General features: G+C 46.0%; 2 protein-coding genes across 4 annotated transcripts in view; one reads left to right on the top strand and one right to left on the bottom strand.

Moving 5' to 3' along the window:
- Positions 1–14,164, top strand: part of PBX2 (PBX homeobox 2) — a 31,704-nt gene extending 17,540 nt beyond the window's left edge. The window contains exons 3-9 of one of the 3 annotated variants that reach the window (XM_077286121.1): positions 8,282–8,526; positions 8,623–8,813; positions 8,931–9,066; positions 9,242–9,395; positions 9,936–10,024; positions 10,240–10,323; positions 10,696–14,164. In XM_077286121.1, the coding sequence (XP_077142236.1) occupies positions 8,282–8,526; positions 8,623–8,813; positions 8,931–9,066; positions 9,242–9,395; positions 9,936–10,024; positions 10,240–10,323; positions 10,696–10,788 (992 nt within the window). In that variant the 3' untranslated portion in view covers positions 10,789–14,164. The remainder of the gene's footprint in view (positions 1–8,281; positions 8,527–8,622; positions 8,814–8,930; positions 9,067–9,241; positions 9,396–9,935; positions 10,025–10,239; positions 10,324–10,695) is intronic. The other 2 variants (XM_077286124.1, XM_077286123.1) reach the window with 2 other exon arrangements.
- Positions 1–15,094, bottom strand: part of GPSM3 (G protein signaling modulator 3) — a 134,717-nt gene that overhangs the window by 94,349 nt on the left and 25,274 nt on the right. The gene's annotated exons all lie outside the window — the stretch shown is intronic.

Genomic DNA, 15,094 nt, shown 5'->3' with positions numbered 1-15,094 from the left:
GTAACAATTGCTTTTATAATACAGAGTGAGAGCTTTATCGTCTCAGTGGCCATTGGGTGGGCACTTTCTGTGCCCTGGGCACCTTTCCAGAATGATGCAACTCAGTGCATTTTCCCTGCAGCGCCACCAGTGGGGAAATTAAGTATTGCCTGGGTGTCCATTCATCTCAGTGGGTTTTCTGTGTCAGCCGGGACAGGACAGGTCCTCCAGAGCTAGAGGTGCTCTTTGTAGTTTCTCCCTACATGAGGACCCCAAAATGCCTATTTTAACTCAGAATTTTCCAATAGGGTGTATGAGTTTTGACGGGATTTCTGCTCTGAGGTACCCCTGGCTCACATTGCAGCCTCCGGCATCCCCGGATATAGGGCACAATTTTTAGGCTATGACCTTTAATATTGATGGATTACTGTCTCCATCTTGTCGGTACCTTCTTCATATAACAGTCCGAGGACCTGAACCATTTGTTATACTGAGTCTTGGTGTAAGATTTGGCAGAGAGTTGCGGGCATTGGCCTTGCGCCATTATCCCTGTGGCGGAGCCCGACCTGCCAACATTTCACAAGTCTATTTAATTGGAAATACGCAGAAGAAGCAACAGAAACACAATACAGGGACCGCCTGTGACTGGCACCATGTGGCCTCGTAGGTGACCATAGGTGATGAAATGCAGGTCCAGATACAAATGAATGAAAAGGTAAAGAACAGCTGCTGGGCGCCTGGTGCTGCCAACCGAGGGGCAATTAGTCAGGTCCATTCCTGTTTTCGCCAGAGGACGAGCGCATGGGGCAACCCGGGTGGCAGTGACATGACTGAATGAGCCATCATCTCTGAGGGTCATTTTTGAGAAGCGATTCCCCCTCAGCTCCAACCCTTTAGGAAGTTGTAAATTTGCTTTCCTCCAGGAGGAATAAATCTAGCTGTCTAATGTCACCTACTGGAGGTCCAACTCTTTATCATCCTTGCCACGTGACTGGAGACATTTAGCCAAACCCGAGGCTTCTACAAAAGTCAAAAACGCCAATCCGTAGACCGATATTTTGAAGTTCTTACCAGTTCAGAGCAAGGTGCTGGATGGAAGGCCTAGGCTGGCACTAGAGAGTCAGCTTCCTTCCTCCTGGAGGAGAGCCAATTTGCATCCCTTTTCCCAAGAAGCAATGCCTCGCCTATAAAGGTACCGTCACACTGAGCAACTTTCCAACGAGAACGACAGCGATCCGTGACGTTGCAGCGTCCTGGATAGCGATCTCGTTGTGTTTGACACGCAGCAGCGATCAGGATCCTGCTGTGACATCGCTGGTCGGAGCTAGAAGTCCAGAACTTTATTTCGTCGCCGGATCACCCGCTGTCATCGCTGGATCGGTGTGTGTGTCACCGATCCAGCGATGTGTTCGCTTGTAACCAGGGTAAACATCGGGTTACTAAGCACAGGGCTGCGCTTAGTAACCCGATGTTTACCCTGGTTACCATTGTAAATGTCCAAAAAAAAAAAAAAACAGTACATACTTACATTCCAGTGTCTGTCACGTCCCTCGCCGTCAGCTTCCCGCACTGACTGTGAGCGCCGGCCGTAAAGTAGAAGCAGAGCACAGCGGTGACGTCACCGCTGTGCTGTGCTTTACGGCCGGCACTGACACAGTCAGTGCAGGAAGCTGACGGCGAGGGACTTGACAGACACCGGAATGTAAGTATGTAGTGTTTTTTTTTTTTTACATTTACAATGGTAACCAGGGTAAACATCGGGTTACTAAGCGCGGCCCTGCGCTTAGTAACCCGATGTTTACCCTGGTTACCTGGGGACTTCGGCATCGTTGGTCGCTGGAGAGCTGTCTGTGTGACAGCTCCCCAGCGACCACACAACGACTTACCAACGATCACGGCCAGGTCGTATCGCTGGTCGTGATCGTTGGTAAATCGTTTAGTGTAACGGTACCTTAAGTCTCCTTACGCCAGCTGGTGGTCTCTGTAAGGACAAATGGCCTCCTGTATAAGAGGATTGTCCTGACGGGTATAAGTATAATGTGCCTGGAATCGGAGCGCTCACCATATCTGCCAGAACTTGGCAGGCGGCAGACTCCGCTGCTATGATGGGCGTAAACACAATTAGTTTCTCGGTTGATAGGACAATAATCCGAGCGCTTCTTGGAATAATTTCGAGTGTATCTGTGTAATGAGCAATTACAAACAAGGGTTTCTGGGCAACAAAAAATCTGTTGAATTGGTGAGAAAAAATAAATTGCAGCCTGCAGAATAACATATCGGCGGTGACAGAAATCCTACATCCTGGAGAGAGTGACGAAGCAGTCATGTACCGACTGTAGGTCAGGGAAGGAGAGGAATCTCGACGGACCGGCACCGATGGCTGATACCAGCTGTTGTCTCCTCGTGTCTTCCGGTGGGAGATGTGGAGTGGGCCATCGATGGACCACGCGCTGCTTTACTCCTGGGGGCGGCTGTAGTGGCGGCGTCTGTACACTGCGCACCAGTATTTATACAAGCTCTGCTCCAGTGTCCCAGAGGTGCAACTGGGCCCCGCACCAACATATTGCCCAGGAACATCCAGCAACCGGAATGAAACATCCCACCTGTCATGTAAAAGAAATGGGTGGAGGTCTGACGGCCCGATAAAGATTGTCATGTTATTAATATGTTATACCGGTGCGTGTCCAGTCATTAGGCCTCCACCAATCACTGAAAAACTGCTCTGAGGTGATCTGCAGGGCACACAGAAGCATTCAGCGCTGCTATAAGCACGCTCAGAGTGGTGTACAAGAACAATAATAAATCTATGAGCCCGTACACCACTATGTGCAAGCGATCATGTGTGAGCCCGTACACCACTATGTGCAAGCGATCATGTGTGAGCCCCTACACCATTCTGTGCAAGTGATCATGTGTGAGCCCTTACACCACTATGTGCAAGCGATCATGTGTGAGCCCGTACACCACTATGTGCAAGCGATCATGTGTGAGCCTGTACACCACTATTTGCAAGCGATCATGTGTGAGCCCCTACACCATTCTGTGCAAGCGATCATGTGTGAGCCCTTACACCACTATGTGCAAGCGATCATGTGTGAGCCCTTACACCACTATGTGCAAGCGATCATGTGTGAGCCCGTACACCACTATGTGCAAGCGATCATGTGTGAGCCTGTACACCACTATTTGCAAGCGATCATGTGTGAGCCCCTACACCATTCTGTGCAAGCGATCATGTGTGAGCCCCTACACCACTCCGTACAAGCACTCATGCGCAAGCCCTTACACCACTCTGTGCAAGCGATCATGTGCGAGCCCCTACACCACTCTGCAAGTGATCAGGTGCAAGCCCTTACACCACTCTGTGCAAGCACTCATGTGCGAGCCCTTACACCACTCTGTGGAAGCGATCATGTGCGAGCCCATACACCACTATGTGCAATCGATCGTGTGAGCCCCTACACCACTCTGTGGAAGCGATCATGTGCAAGCCCATACACCACTCTGTGCAAGTGATCATGTGTGAGCCCCTACACCACTCTGTGGAAGCGATCATGTGCGAGCCCATACACCACTCTGTGCAAGTGATCATGTGCGAGCCCCTACACCACTCTGTGGAAGCGATCATGTGCGAGCCCATACACCACTATGTGCAATCGATCGTGTGAGCCCCTACACCACTCTGTGGAAGCGATCATGTGCAAGCCCATACACCACTCTGTGCAAGTGATCATGTGCGAGCCCCTACACCACTCTGTGGAAGCGATCATGTGCGAGCCCATACACCACTATGTGCAATCGATCGTGTGAGCCCCTACACCACTCTGTGGAAGCGATCATGTGCAAGCCCATACACCACTCTGTGCAAGTGATCATGTGTGAGCCCCTACACCACTCTGTGCAAACACTCATGTGTGAGCCCCTACACCACTCTGTGCAAGCGATCATGTGTGAGCCCCTACACCACTATGTGCAAGCGATCATGTGTGAGCCCCTACACCACTATGTGCAAGCGATCATGTGTGAGCCCATACACCACTATGTGCAAACACTCATACGCAGGCCTGTACAACTCTCTGTGCAATGCCAAACACCACTCTGTGCAAGTGCTTCTTCCTGCTGAGCAGAGCACTTCAGAGCATTTTTTGAGCAACTGCTGGGAGTTTTGGTCCTACATTCATATAAAAAAAAACCTTCCACTTAAAATATCTGCCGGCTTTGGCCCTAGGTGTGAATGAGACATCTGGCGCAGCACATGGAGATAAGATCAGCTGAAGGCTGATTGTATTTGGTGAAATAAGCCGCCATCTACTGCCACTTTCTACACCGTCGGAGTAATTAAAAGCATCAGCGTCTCGCAGAGCGGCTGAGGGCTGGTGAGCCGAGCAGACGCATACAATGGGCATTACCTGGCGTGCCAGTCTGTGATATCCGCCGGCACAGCTGTGCCCCCGCCGTGTGTGTGCCGGATAATATCCGTGTCACGCCGCTGCCCGGCCTCCCCATTAATATCTCGGTGTTAATTACATAATTGTGACAGGGTTGTGAGGGGGGGCAGTGTAATTATCTGTTATGAATCTGGTTCATCTGGGAGAGTAAACAAGGAGGCTCGTTAATCAGGTCTCGTTAAGCGCTGGACAGCCCTCTGCACATAGGAACACAACCTCTGCTATGTGGCCGGCGCCGTCTGCTCCGCGCTTTGGTCAGGGATCGTCCGCAGCACCTCCACAGCCGCCGTCCTCCGAGCGCCGCGCTATCAGCACTTTCTATTAAATATGGTTAGAGAAATTTCTGAATTTTTGAACATCTGTATAAGGCTTTGTGCACACAGAGGTTTTTGCAGACAGTGCGCGTTTTCTAGTGGAAACCGTCCAGGAACACGCTCCTTACTGGGGGAGGTTTTGGAAGAGTTTTTAGTTTCTTCAAAGGATTTGGAAGAATGTTTTTTTGTTTTCTTGAACCGTCGTTCGCAGCCTTTTGATTGGACAGTGCCATGTGTGGAGCCATACATGTAACGGCGCTGGCAGTGGCATAGCGGGGGTCCAGCATTTTTTGCCCCCTAGACCATGAACTGTTAACACTCCCAGAGTGTCATTGGCTGCTGCGCTCTGCATAGGCAACGACTTGGATGACAAAGCTCACTTCATTATCCTGAGCTCTGTGGTTTCTTCTGTCATTTCCATCGACGCTTACGCAGAGCGCAGCAGTAGAGATGAGCATGTCATCGGCTGCTGCGCTCTGCATAGGCAACGACAGGTGACAAAGCTTGCTTAATTATCCTGAGCTCTGTGATTTCTTCTGTCATTTCCACTGCAGAGCGCAGTAGTGGAGACGAGTTTGTCATTGGCTGCTGCGCTCTGCATAGGCAGTGACTTGGATGACAAAGCTCACTTCATTATCCTCAGCTTTGTGATTTCTTCTGTCATTTCCACTGCAGAGCGCAGTAGTGGAGACGAGTTTGTCATTGGCTGCTGCGCTCTGCATAGGCAGTGACTGAGATGACAATGCTCACTTAATTATACTGAGCTCTGAAATTGCTGCCTATGCAGAGTCCAGTAGTCGATGATAAACTCATCCCACCTGTTACGCTCTGCATAAGCAGACCGGCACTTACGGTGGTGCTTGCAGGCGCCGATCACTGCACAGTACAGCCACTAGCTGCGAGCTGTTACATAGCCGGCTAAGTAACCGACACATTCGGCGCCAGCTCCAAGTACAACAGTTTAACCTGTTAAATGCCGCTATCGAGCATGACAATGGCATTCAGAAGGCTTCAGTATGGCAAACGTTGGTTCTGAAGGCCATCACCATCCCCGTGACACCATTGCGGGCTGCCGGTGGGTTAATATCTGAAGGCCCGTCTTCTGCCATGTACTCAGCCTGCCGCTAAGCTTCATAGGAGGTCGTCAGTTTTACCGTACATCGCAATATTGCAGCGTCTTGTTTAGGCCGTCCTGTAAGAGGTCCCTTTACAAATGTACGGCAATCGACAGGTGACCCATGCAATTCGCAGTAGGAGGGAGTGCGGCTTTCAGATGCTTTTCTCCTCCTCTACGTCCGGCCATAGACCTGAGACAAATGTTAGGCAAGTTTGGTTGTTTTTCAATGTGATGTGGCCATAAAGCCTGGAGTGTAGGCCGCTGTGACCTACGACGCCGTGGTGCCACTCTCGGGTCTTGACGGCGCACACCGGGGGCCCACACACGAGGGTCCCAACGACTCCAGAAACTGGAACCATGAGGAATTTTGATGCTGTAATGTGTGTTTTCCGTACTATTGGACACGGGAAACCCCCGATATGTGCACATTGGGGCTCACAATTACAGATGGTTTTGCCATATTTATTTTTCTTGTCAGTACAAGTTGCGCCATTTTCTGTGGCATCGCTGTAGCTACACGACCCTCATTGAGTGTGTATAATCATCAGATGTTCCCCCGACGAGTCCCTCAGCCTGTCACCAGTCATCTGCCCCTTTTTTTTTCACTATTTCTCCCCATTTTGTATTACCCCCACCATAACCACCACCGCCTCCCCTGGTTGCTATGGCAGCCATGTTTCCTCTGCCGTTGCTGTGGCGGGAGAAAAGGTCGTCGCTAGGTCGTCTCCACAGCGACGGTGGCTGGGAGCCTCTGCTTGTCTGAGAGTGTGGATTGGCTGAGAGGGGGGAAGGGCTGGAAAGACAGGAAACGCGGCAGCCATTGAGGCTGTGTGTTCAGGGTGAAGGCTCACACTTCTGAAATGAAAGATGAAAAGAAAGACGTTATACGCTTCTATTATTTCTCTTTACCGCCTGTAACCGTGCGCAGGGCGTATTTAGGCCTTGCTGTCCGCCACACATGATATTTTGCCTCAGTTTGTGCCTGCCCGCCGTCTAGTCACCGGGTAGCCTCAATGTTTACACTGTAAACCTGCCCTGAGAATTTGCGTAGTGTCCGCGGGTTAGTTTTATTGCTTTTTTGGCATCCGCACTTCCTGGATTCCTGGGTTTTGTGCCAGCCACCTAATAATGCCGCTTAACTAAATCATCGGATTAAGAATTTAATATTAATTTTAGATGAGTCCATCCAAAACGCACAACAAAAAAAACCATCTATGAGCCTCAGCACATTGCGCAGTAAGATCTTTCCTTTTCCAAGTCTACGAAGGATTGTAGATGCGTAAAATCCCCACTCACAAGGGCTACGTATGGGTGGGCCCGTGTCTGACACTGTGTGAATGGTGACGTAGGTGTTATGGGTGGTCATGTACCAACATGTCCGGTTTATGAAGCCTCTCAATATTTCGGATACACCCACAGTATGAATCTGTGAGGGAGCGTACGTAGTATTTGGCATATTCCTGGCTATTGTTTTTTACCCTCATGTTCCTCGTGAAATTATCCAAGTGTGACACCATCAGACTCCCTCACTGTTTCACCTCCTTGCTCCATGGATGCAATCAACACCAACCTCGGCTCAACACACTTTTTGTATCGTAGTTGTCTGTTGATATCAAATTTGACCCGTGGGGTTTTTTCTCCTCCTTCCAGGTCACTTTCTGCATCATAGTGGCCTAGTGATGTCCTAGTATTTTTTCTCCTCCTTCCAGGTCACTTTCTGCATCATAGTGGCCTAGTGATGTCCTAGTATTTTTTCTCCTCCTTCCAGGTCACTTTCTGCATTATAGTGGCCTAGTGATGTCCTAGTATTTTTTCTCCTCCTTCCAGGTCACTTTCTGCATCATAATGGCCTAGTGATGTCCTAGTATTTTTTCTCCTCCTTCCAGGTCACTTTCTGCATCATAATGGCCTAGTGATGTCCTAGTATTTTTTCTCCTCCTTCCAGGTCACTTTCGGTATCATATTAGCCTATTGATGTCCTACAGTGTTGTCTTCCCTCTTCCCGGGACCACTTCTTGTATCATATCAGCCTAGTGATGTTCTACAGTGTTTTTTTCCTTCTTTCTAGGTCCAGTTCTTATATCATAGCAGACTATTGATGTCTTACAATGTTTTTTTCCCTCTTCCCAGGTCCTCTTTTTGTACTGTAGTGGCCTAGTGTTGTCCTATGGTGTTTTTTCCCTCTTTTCAGGTACACTTCTTTTATCATAGCAGACTATCGATATCCTACTTGACCGGTGTTTTCCTCCATCCCCTTGACGTTGTACTGTGATTTTTTTTTAGCTTCCTCATAAGGCCACTTATTGTATCATAGCAGCCTATTGATGTCTTACAGTGTTTTTTTTTTCCTCTGTCTTGCCAGGTCATGGTGGTCTATTCAGGTCCTACTTCACCAATGTTTTTTTTTTTCACTCCTTTCCCAGGTCTCAGTATACGAAATAATCAGGAAGAAGAACCTGTTGACCCTCAGTTGATGCGCTTGGACAATATGTTGCTAGCAGAAGGTGTAGCAGGACCAGAGAAGGGTGGAGGGTCAGCGGCAGCAGCCGCAGCTGCTGCAGCGTCCGGTGGAGTTTCTCCAGATAACTCTATAGAACACTCGGATTACAGGAACAAACTTTCCCAAATCAGGCAAATTTACCATGCGGAATTGGAGAAGTATGAGCAGGTGAGGTGGATAAAGAGTACCAGTAATGTCATACCAGTAATGTGATAGTGTTGAAGAAAAATTTTGGGGAACATTTTTTTTTTCCTTGTTCCTCAGGCATGTAATGAGTTCACCACACACGTCATGAACCTTTTAAGGGAACAGAGTCGAACCAGACCCATCTCCCCCAAAGAGATTGAGAGGATGGTTGGGATTATCCATCGAAAGTTTAGTTCAATCCAAATGCAGCTTAAGCAGTCCACGTGTGAAGCAGTCATGATCCTTCGCTCTCGGTTCTTGGATGCAAGGTGTGTTGAGTGAAGAGTTGGATTTGGGCTTTGTAAAGGACAGTAGAATGGATCATTCTTATGGGTTCATGAGAAGTATGTAGTACATACAATTATTACTCTTTTTTTCCTTTTTAGACGAAAGAGGAGGAACTTCAGTAAGCAGGCAACGGAAGTCCTCAACGAGTACTTCTACTCGCACCTCAGTAACCCTTATCCTAGTGAAGAAGCAAAAGAGGAACTTGCCAAGAAGTGTGGTATTACTGTATCACAGGTAAAGGATCACTGTATTATGGTCGAATATAGGGCAACTTATATTCACTGGTTGTTCTCGGGACACATTCTAAGAATTTAATAATTTTTCAATTTAGTGCTTTCATACTGTCTTTCGAAAAGTAGGTTGGCAGATCTAGAATACGGATAAATGCTGTATCGTTTCCATTTTACAGGTGTCCAATTGGTTTGGGAATAAAAGAATTAGGTACAAGAAAAACATTGGAAAATTTCAAGAGGAGGCCAACATCTACGCAGTGAAGACAGCAGTTACTGTGACGCAGGGAGGCCACAGTGGAGCCAATTCTCCAACAACACCAACATCTGCCGGTAGGTTGCCCCCAATGTTCCTTCACAATTTATTTTTTTTTTACATTCTGTCACGTTCATCCAATTTTTCTTTCTTCTTTTTAACTTGTTCTGCAAATTCTTTCAAATTTTTTTTTCACTTGGATAACTGAACCTCAAATTCCCACCCAATTCTGTACTCATCCCCAATGGTCTGACCTTGGCCCCGTACACAACACACATTCTCTACACCAAAACTTTATTGACCTTCCATCCCTTCACCTCCGGTTGATCTTCCACTCTGTCTTCTTCCATATAACCCAAATTTCGACCTATTACTAGAATTTTTGTTCCAATGGTCTACTATCTACTCCCACCTTTTGTTATTTCTTGTAACCTTGGTTTTTAATCTTTTGATGTCTTCATTCGTTTTGATCTTGGACTACATTTTCTTGATTCAACCATGGTTCATTGTAAACTGGATTTCCACCTCTTTCCTTCCATCATCTTTTGTCTTTTTTAATCCACCACTGTGCTCCTTCAATCTTCTATATTTTCTCCTCTATCTCGTTCTTCTCTCAGGTTCTGGTGGCTCATTCAACTTGTCTGGATCTAATGACATGTTCATGGCGATGCAGGGCTTAAACGGGGATTCTTACCCCACCTCACAGGTCAGTTTTAGGTCCCCTTAACTGCTTTTTTGTGCTTTCCTTATTCTATACATATTCTCCATCTTGTACATCTTTTTTCCTGTTTGTTATCCAGGTATACTTTCCCATCACACTTTATTTTTTACTCTTCTCCACTTCTTTTTTTTTCCATTTCTTTTTCTTCTTTTCTTAACCTTCAAATTGTCCTTAACCCGTAATGTATATTTTCCTCCAAGGTGGAATCCTTACGTCACACGATGGGCCCTGGTTACAGTGACAGTTTATCGGCAAATCAAATGTACAGCCCTCGGGAAATTCGGGTAAGATTAGAAATTGAGCTTAAAGCTTGCATACACAATGATGGTTTGGCTGATTGTTGTGGCCAGCCGTCTCTCCCATTCACAGGGGTTTTTGGCCGAGTACTCATGTTTTCCAGGAGAGAGCCGTGGTCAGACATGTCTGTTGGTGGCTTATCTCTGGGAGGCTGTGTGATCGGCAATCCAAAATTGGTCATGCCGGATAAATATTTCCTCTGCTAATAAATTGACCGGGCTCCCAAACACTTTAGAGTGATGGCCAAACCTGGGTATGGTCTCTGTTAGCCTAATGTGTATCGTGGCTTGGCTTAAGAGTATGTCGTTTTTTAAAGTGTAATGTATATATTTAATTTATGTTTTTTTCATTGTTTTCAGGCCAATGGAGGGTGGCAAGAGGCCGTCACCCCTTCCTCTGTCACTTCCCCAACAGAAGGACCAGGCAGTGTACACTCCGACACTTCTAACTGAGCACTCTCCTCCTCTCTAAGCTTCTCCCCTATCGCCCCTCCAAAAACTATGGTCTGTCCACAAACTGAACTCTGTAACTTGAGTCTAAACAGGACATAGAGTGTGGGACCTCTCTTTTGTTCCCCTCTTACTTAGACCGAAATCTTCGCTCACCACTTTGTTGAAAAAAGGCATCAGTTCCACAAGCGTGATCCAGTAAAAAGAACATGGCTGAACAACACCATGAGGACCTATTCTTGGAAATGGAGTGCAGAAGCATAAACATACCCGTCATGGTAGGGTACCATGGTCTAAGAACTTGGCTGAACAACACTATGAGGACCTATTTTTGGAAATGGAGTGCAGAAGCAAAAACATTCCCGTCATGGTAGGGTACCATGGTCTTAAGAACACATCGAAAACATGGTGGCTCGTCCCTTCTACCATTTCAACAGGAATGAGGATTGTTAGAAGAACTAAAGATTGTCAAATGAATGGAAGTTGATGACTTCCTACTTCCAAAAGGAAGTGGACAACTAAATATTATCCTGCGTAAAAGGTATCCACCAACCTAAACTGTGCGGTGGAACAATATGAATGTATTACATAAGCATATCATCATGGGCTGGAAAAAAATATGTAAAAAAATATCAAAATTGGTTGGTGGTAGCGTCATCCAGTCCGAGTAAAGAGGAGGTTGAAAACGGGAGTTGCTATTAGAGGGTCATTAAAAAAAAAACAAAAAAAAACGTTGATTAATGAGGAAAAATGACGAAAGTTACACATTGTGGCAAACCTAAGAGACAAAAGGATTAAAAAGTGAGGGAAGGAGATAGTGCGGAGAAGCTACACGAGGAGGAACAACATAAATACAGGCATCACAAAAAATCCAGAAAATAAAAAAAAGAGCTACAAAGCTGGAGGGAAAGCAACAAAAAAAAGTAAAGAGAAAAAAAAATACAACTTTATTCTCCTCACTCCTTCCCTCCAGAATCTACCCGGAATCCTTTGAGGCTCAGCCAATCAAAGAACAGCGTTATTACCTCATAGCGGCTCACATAACCAATAGAGAAGACTTTTTTCTTTTTTTTTTTTCTGAGTTTTCTTTTTGTTCACGCGTTCGCAAGTTTGACTACCTCCAAAGGGAAAAAAAATAAAGTTATATATATCTCTCACTTCTACAAGGGGGGTGGCAGTGAGGTGTGTGAGAATTTTGTCTCCCTCTAATCCCCTTCACACCCGCTTATCTTTTTTTCTTCTATTTTTCGGGGTGCTGGGTTATGAATATGGATGGTTTTAGAAAACTTTGTGGGGATTTTTTTTTGGGGGGTGTCTTATTTTTCATATTGCTTTTGGAGAAAAAGTTACAGAACTGGAGAGGGGGGACGTGTGTTGGTGTACATACATATAAAATGACGTTCATGGGTGTGCATGAGGGTGTGGATGAATGCTCGGGAGTGGCGGTATACTTGTAGAGACACAACTGTATCTTACACTCCAAATATACATACGGGGTCGGATGACTTTTGGTACTTGACACAATTGGTACAATAAAGAGATACTAAAAAGCGGAACGACATTAATGGAAACTACTGCGTGGGACCGACCCGGGAAGTGATGGAGCCTTTGGCCACCACTGGTCATAACTTTCCCGGTTTGGTCACTTACTTTGTTAATTCAGTCATCAGCATAGTATTCTTCTCAGGGCATAATCCCAGTATTTCTTGACTAGCCATAGATGTAGAGAAAGGTTTTCTCCCAATAACATGGGCACTTTAAATCTATGGAGGAAGGCAAGCGTCAACCAGACATCTCTAAAGCTGATATTTTGAGAGAGGAAAGCAAGGGTTGGTCATGGTAAGATACCGTACAGACATCAGATGTGTCCGAGTTCCTTCAAAATAATTGTTTTCCACCAATAGGTAACTTTGGGCCACTACAATGATTACTCTTTGCATGTAGCTTTACCTCCTACAGGTGAGGACACCCCAACATTAATTATGTGCCCGAAACAGATAATTGAACCACATTTTCCACCATTCTGTAGGATGACAGCTCGATATTAATGGTGCAGTGTAAGTTTTACATCTGCTGGTCTACATAGAGGATGTTCCAGACCTTTACTTCTTCTTACTTAAGGTCCCTGATGTGGCCATGTTGATCTCTAGGGGTCAATAAATACTTTTGTAGACACTGTGGTATACATTCTACACCTATATTGACTTGTTTCCAAGTTCTCATCCATTCTTAGTCCGTGTTCCTTATTTTTGAATTGATCATTGAGGTCAGAAGCCAAGGATTTGAGAGAAAACAAAAAGTCTAGGCTCAACTTGACCTCCAGCACCAGTTGACAAGGAGAACATGTTCATCCTCGTCAGGAGGACTTTGTCCATCAGTGGTTTCTCAAAGATCAAATTATGGGTTCTTCCAGAGTACCTAAAGGACTCTGTAACCATCATTATTTGGTGAAATAATCTCGGAGTCCAGACATCACCATATACAGTAGATAGATGTGAGCTGAACTCACTAATTTCGGCAGGACCTGCCAGTTATCTAATGTGATGGTGTCCTCATTCTCCTGAAGTCACATATCGGTGAGGGGTGGAGGGGGTTCAGGCTTATTTGATTTCAACATGCCTTATCTTTTTGTTTTTAAGTGAGATAAGCTAATGCTAGAAGAGTCCAGCAGTAGATTTCTCCTTTCTTTCCATTCATGGTGGGTCGGGTGGAGTGACTGTCTTCCGAGCTTGAGAAAATGTGATCCCATTTAGATTTTACCAATTGTATTGGCGCTCTTCATATTTGTATATTGGACTCGTATCATCCACTGTATGGACGTATTAGGTAAGGACAAGGTATGAGGTAGACCTTCCAAAAATGTTAATTCTGCTCATGCAATTAAGTAAGTGTACCCGGCCCAATCCAGGCAATCATTTCGTTGGCCATACCACATCGATTCACTAGTAATCAGTGATGATGAGACTCAAATATTTAAGACCACCGAGGTCTTTGCCGATGGTGCAATAATATTTGTCTGCCTTCTTGATGGTATAGGTGCCTGGGCCCATTTCGGGAGTACCGTGTATGAATGAGTCTTTGTACATACGGGGTATACATGCGAGTGTGTGTGTTTTGTAGGTTGAGCGTGTACGAACACACAACCCCCTCTCCCCCTGTACTCTCTGGCCCCCGATTCTGGGCTGTAGAACGCTACGTTTTGGGGGAGACATTGTGTTGAGTGTATTATCATAATTACTTTCTGCTCCCTCTATTTTTTTTTTGTTGGGGGTCTCTTCTTGGTTTCTTTCGATTGTTAATTATGTTTTTTGGGGGGGTTTAGAATCAGATTTATTTTTTTTCTTTCACATTTATTAAAAGGAATCACTAAGAAACCGCTTCCTGGTCTCCTCTGTTATTGCTGCTCCTGTCCCTCCCCCGTCCTTTCGGCATCGAGGGGGGGGTCTCGTTATTTTATTTTAACTTTGTCATCCTGATTGCTGAAGCCCTTTCTTTTATTATTTCTTTTCCTCTTGTCTTTATTTCTGTTTTGCACCCCCCTCCTTCGTTTCTCTGCTTCAATTTTCTCCTTCGCTGTCAGTCCCCCTGTTTATTCCTCTCCCGTAACCCCCCCCCCCCCTCCTTCCTGTATCTTCTAATGATTTTAGAAATTGCCTCCCTGGTTTCCATGGTGACTGTCACTGTCTTTAGATTCCCTTTGTATAAAAGCACCCCTCCCCTCCTATTAACCCCTTCATGGCTGTAGATTCCAGTGCTTCGCTCAAACTGCCTATGTCTTTAATGTGTACTAGGAAAAATAAGGGGTCTATTTTTTATTTTTTTATGCAAAACCCCCAAAAACTGTTTCTATAGTCAGGGGGGGTCAAAGATCAAACCTTGTCAGCCCGCGGCTTGTGCGGTATAATAAGCCGCCGTCGGTGAATTGCCTTATTCTGGTCACACACTGCCTGGACTGCAGAGATATCTGACTCGGTCCCGGTGGGACTCGCCCCGTGGCCTCCAGTAAAATTTGATTAAAATCAATGAGGTCAATATTAGACATATCGGCAAACGCCGCTTTAATATTGACCCCAGAAATTGATCAGATCTTAGAAGACATGATGATAATTGCTGCTGAAATATAGATGAAGATGGCCGACCCCAGCGTGTGTATGATGGCCCCACAAAGCCCCTGAGATGCCTGAAGATGGCCCGAGCGGTCAGCCATCATCTTGTGATTAATATCAATTATGCGACGTACATTGTGTCCCGTTGTCAGAGCATTTTCATAGCTATTTATTGCTCTCTGGTATCAGCCATTTCAGACTAG

This window comes from Ranitomeya variabilis, chromosome 2 (genome assembly GCF_051348905.1).
Source record: "Ranitomeya variabilis isolate aRanVar5 chromosome 2, aRanVar5.hap1, whole genome shotgun sequence".
In the NCBI taxonomy this organism is placed as follows: Eukaryota; Metazoa; Chordata; class Amphibia; order Anura; family Dendrobatidae; genus Ranitomeya; species Ranitomeya variabilis.
This window is presented reverse-complemented; position numbering and strand designations above follow the sequence as displayed.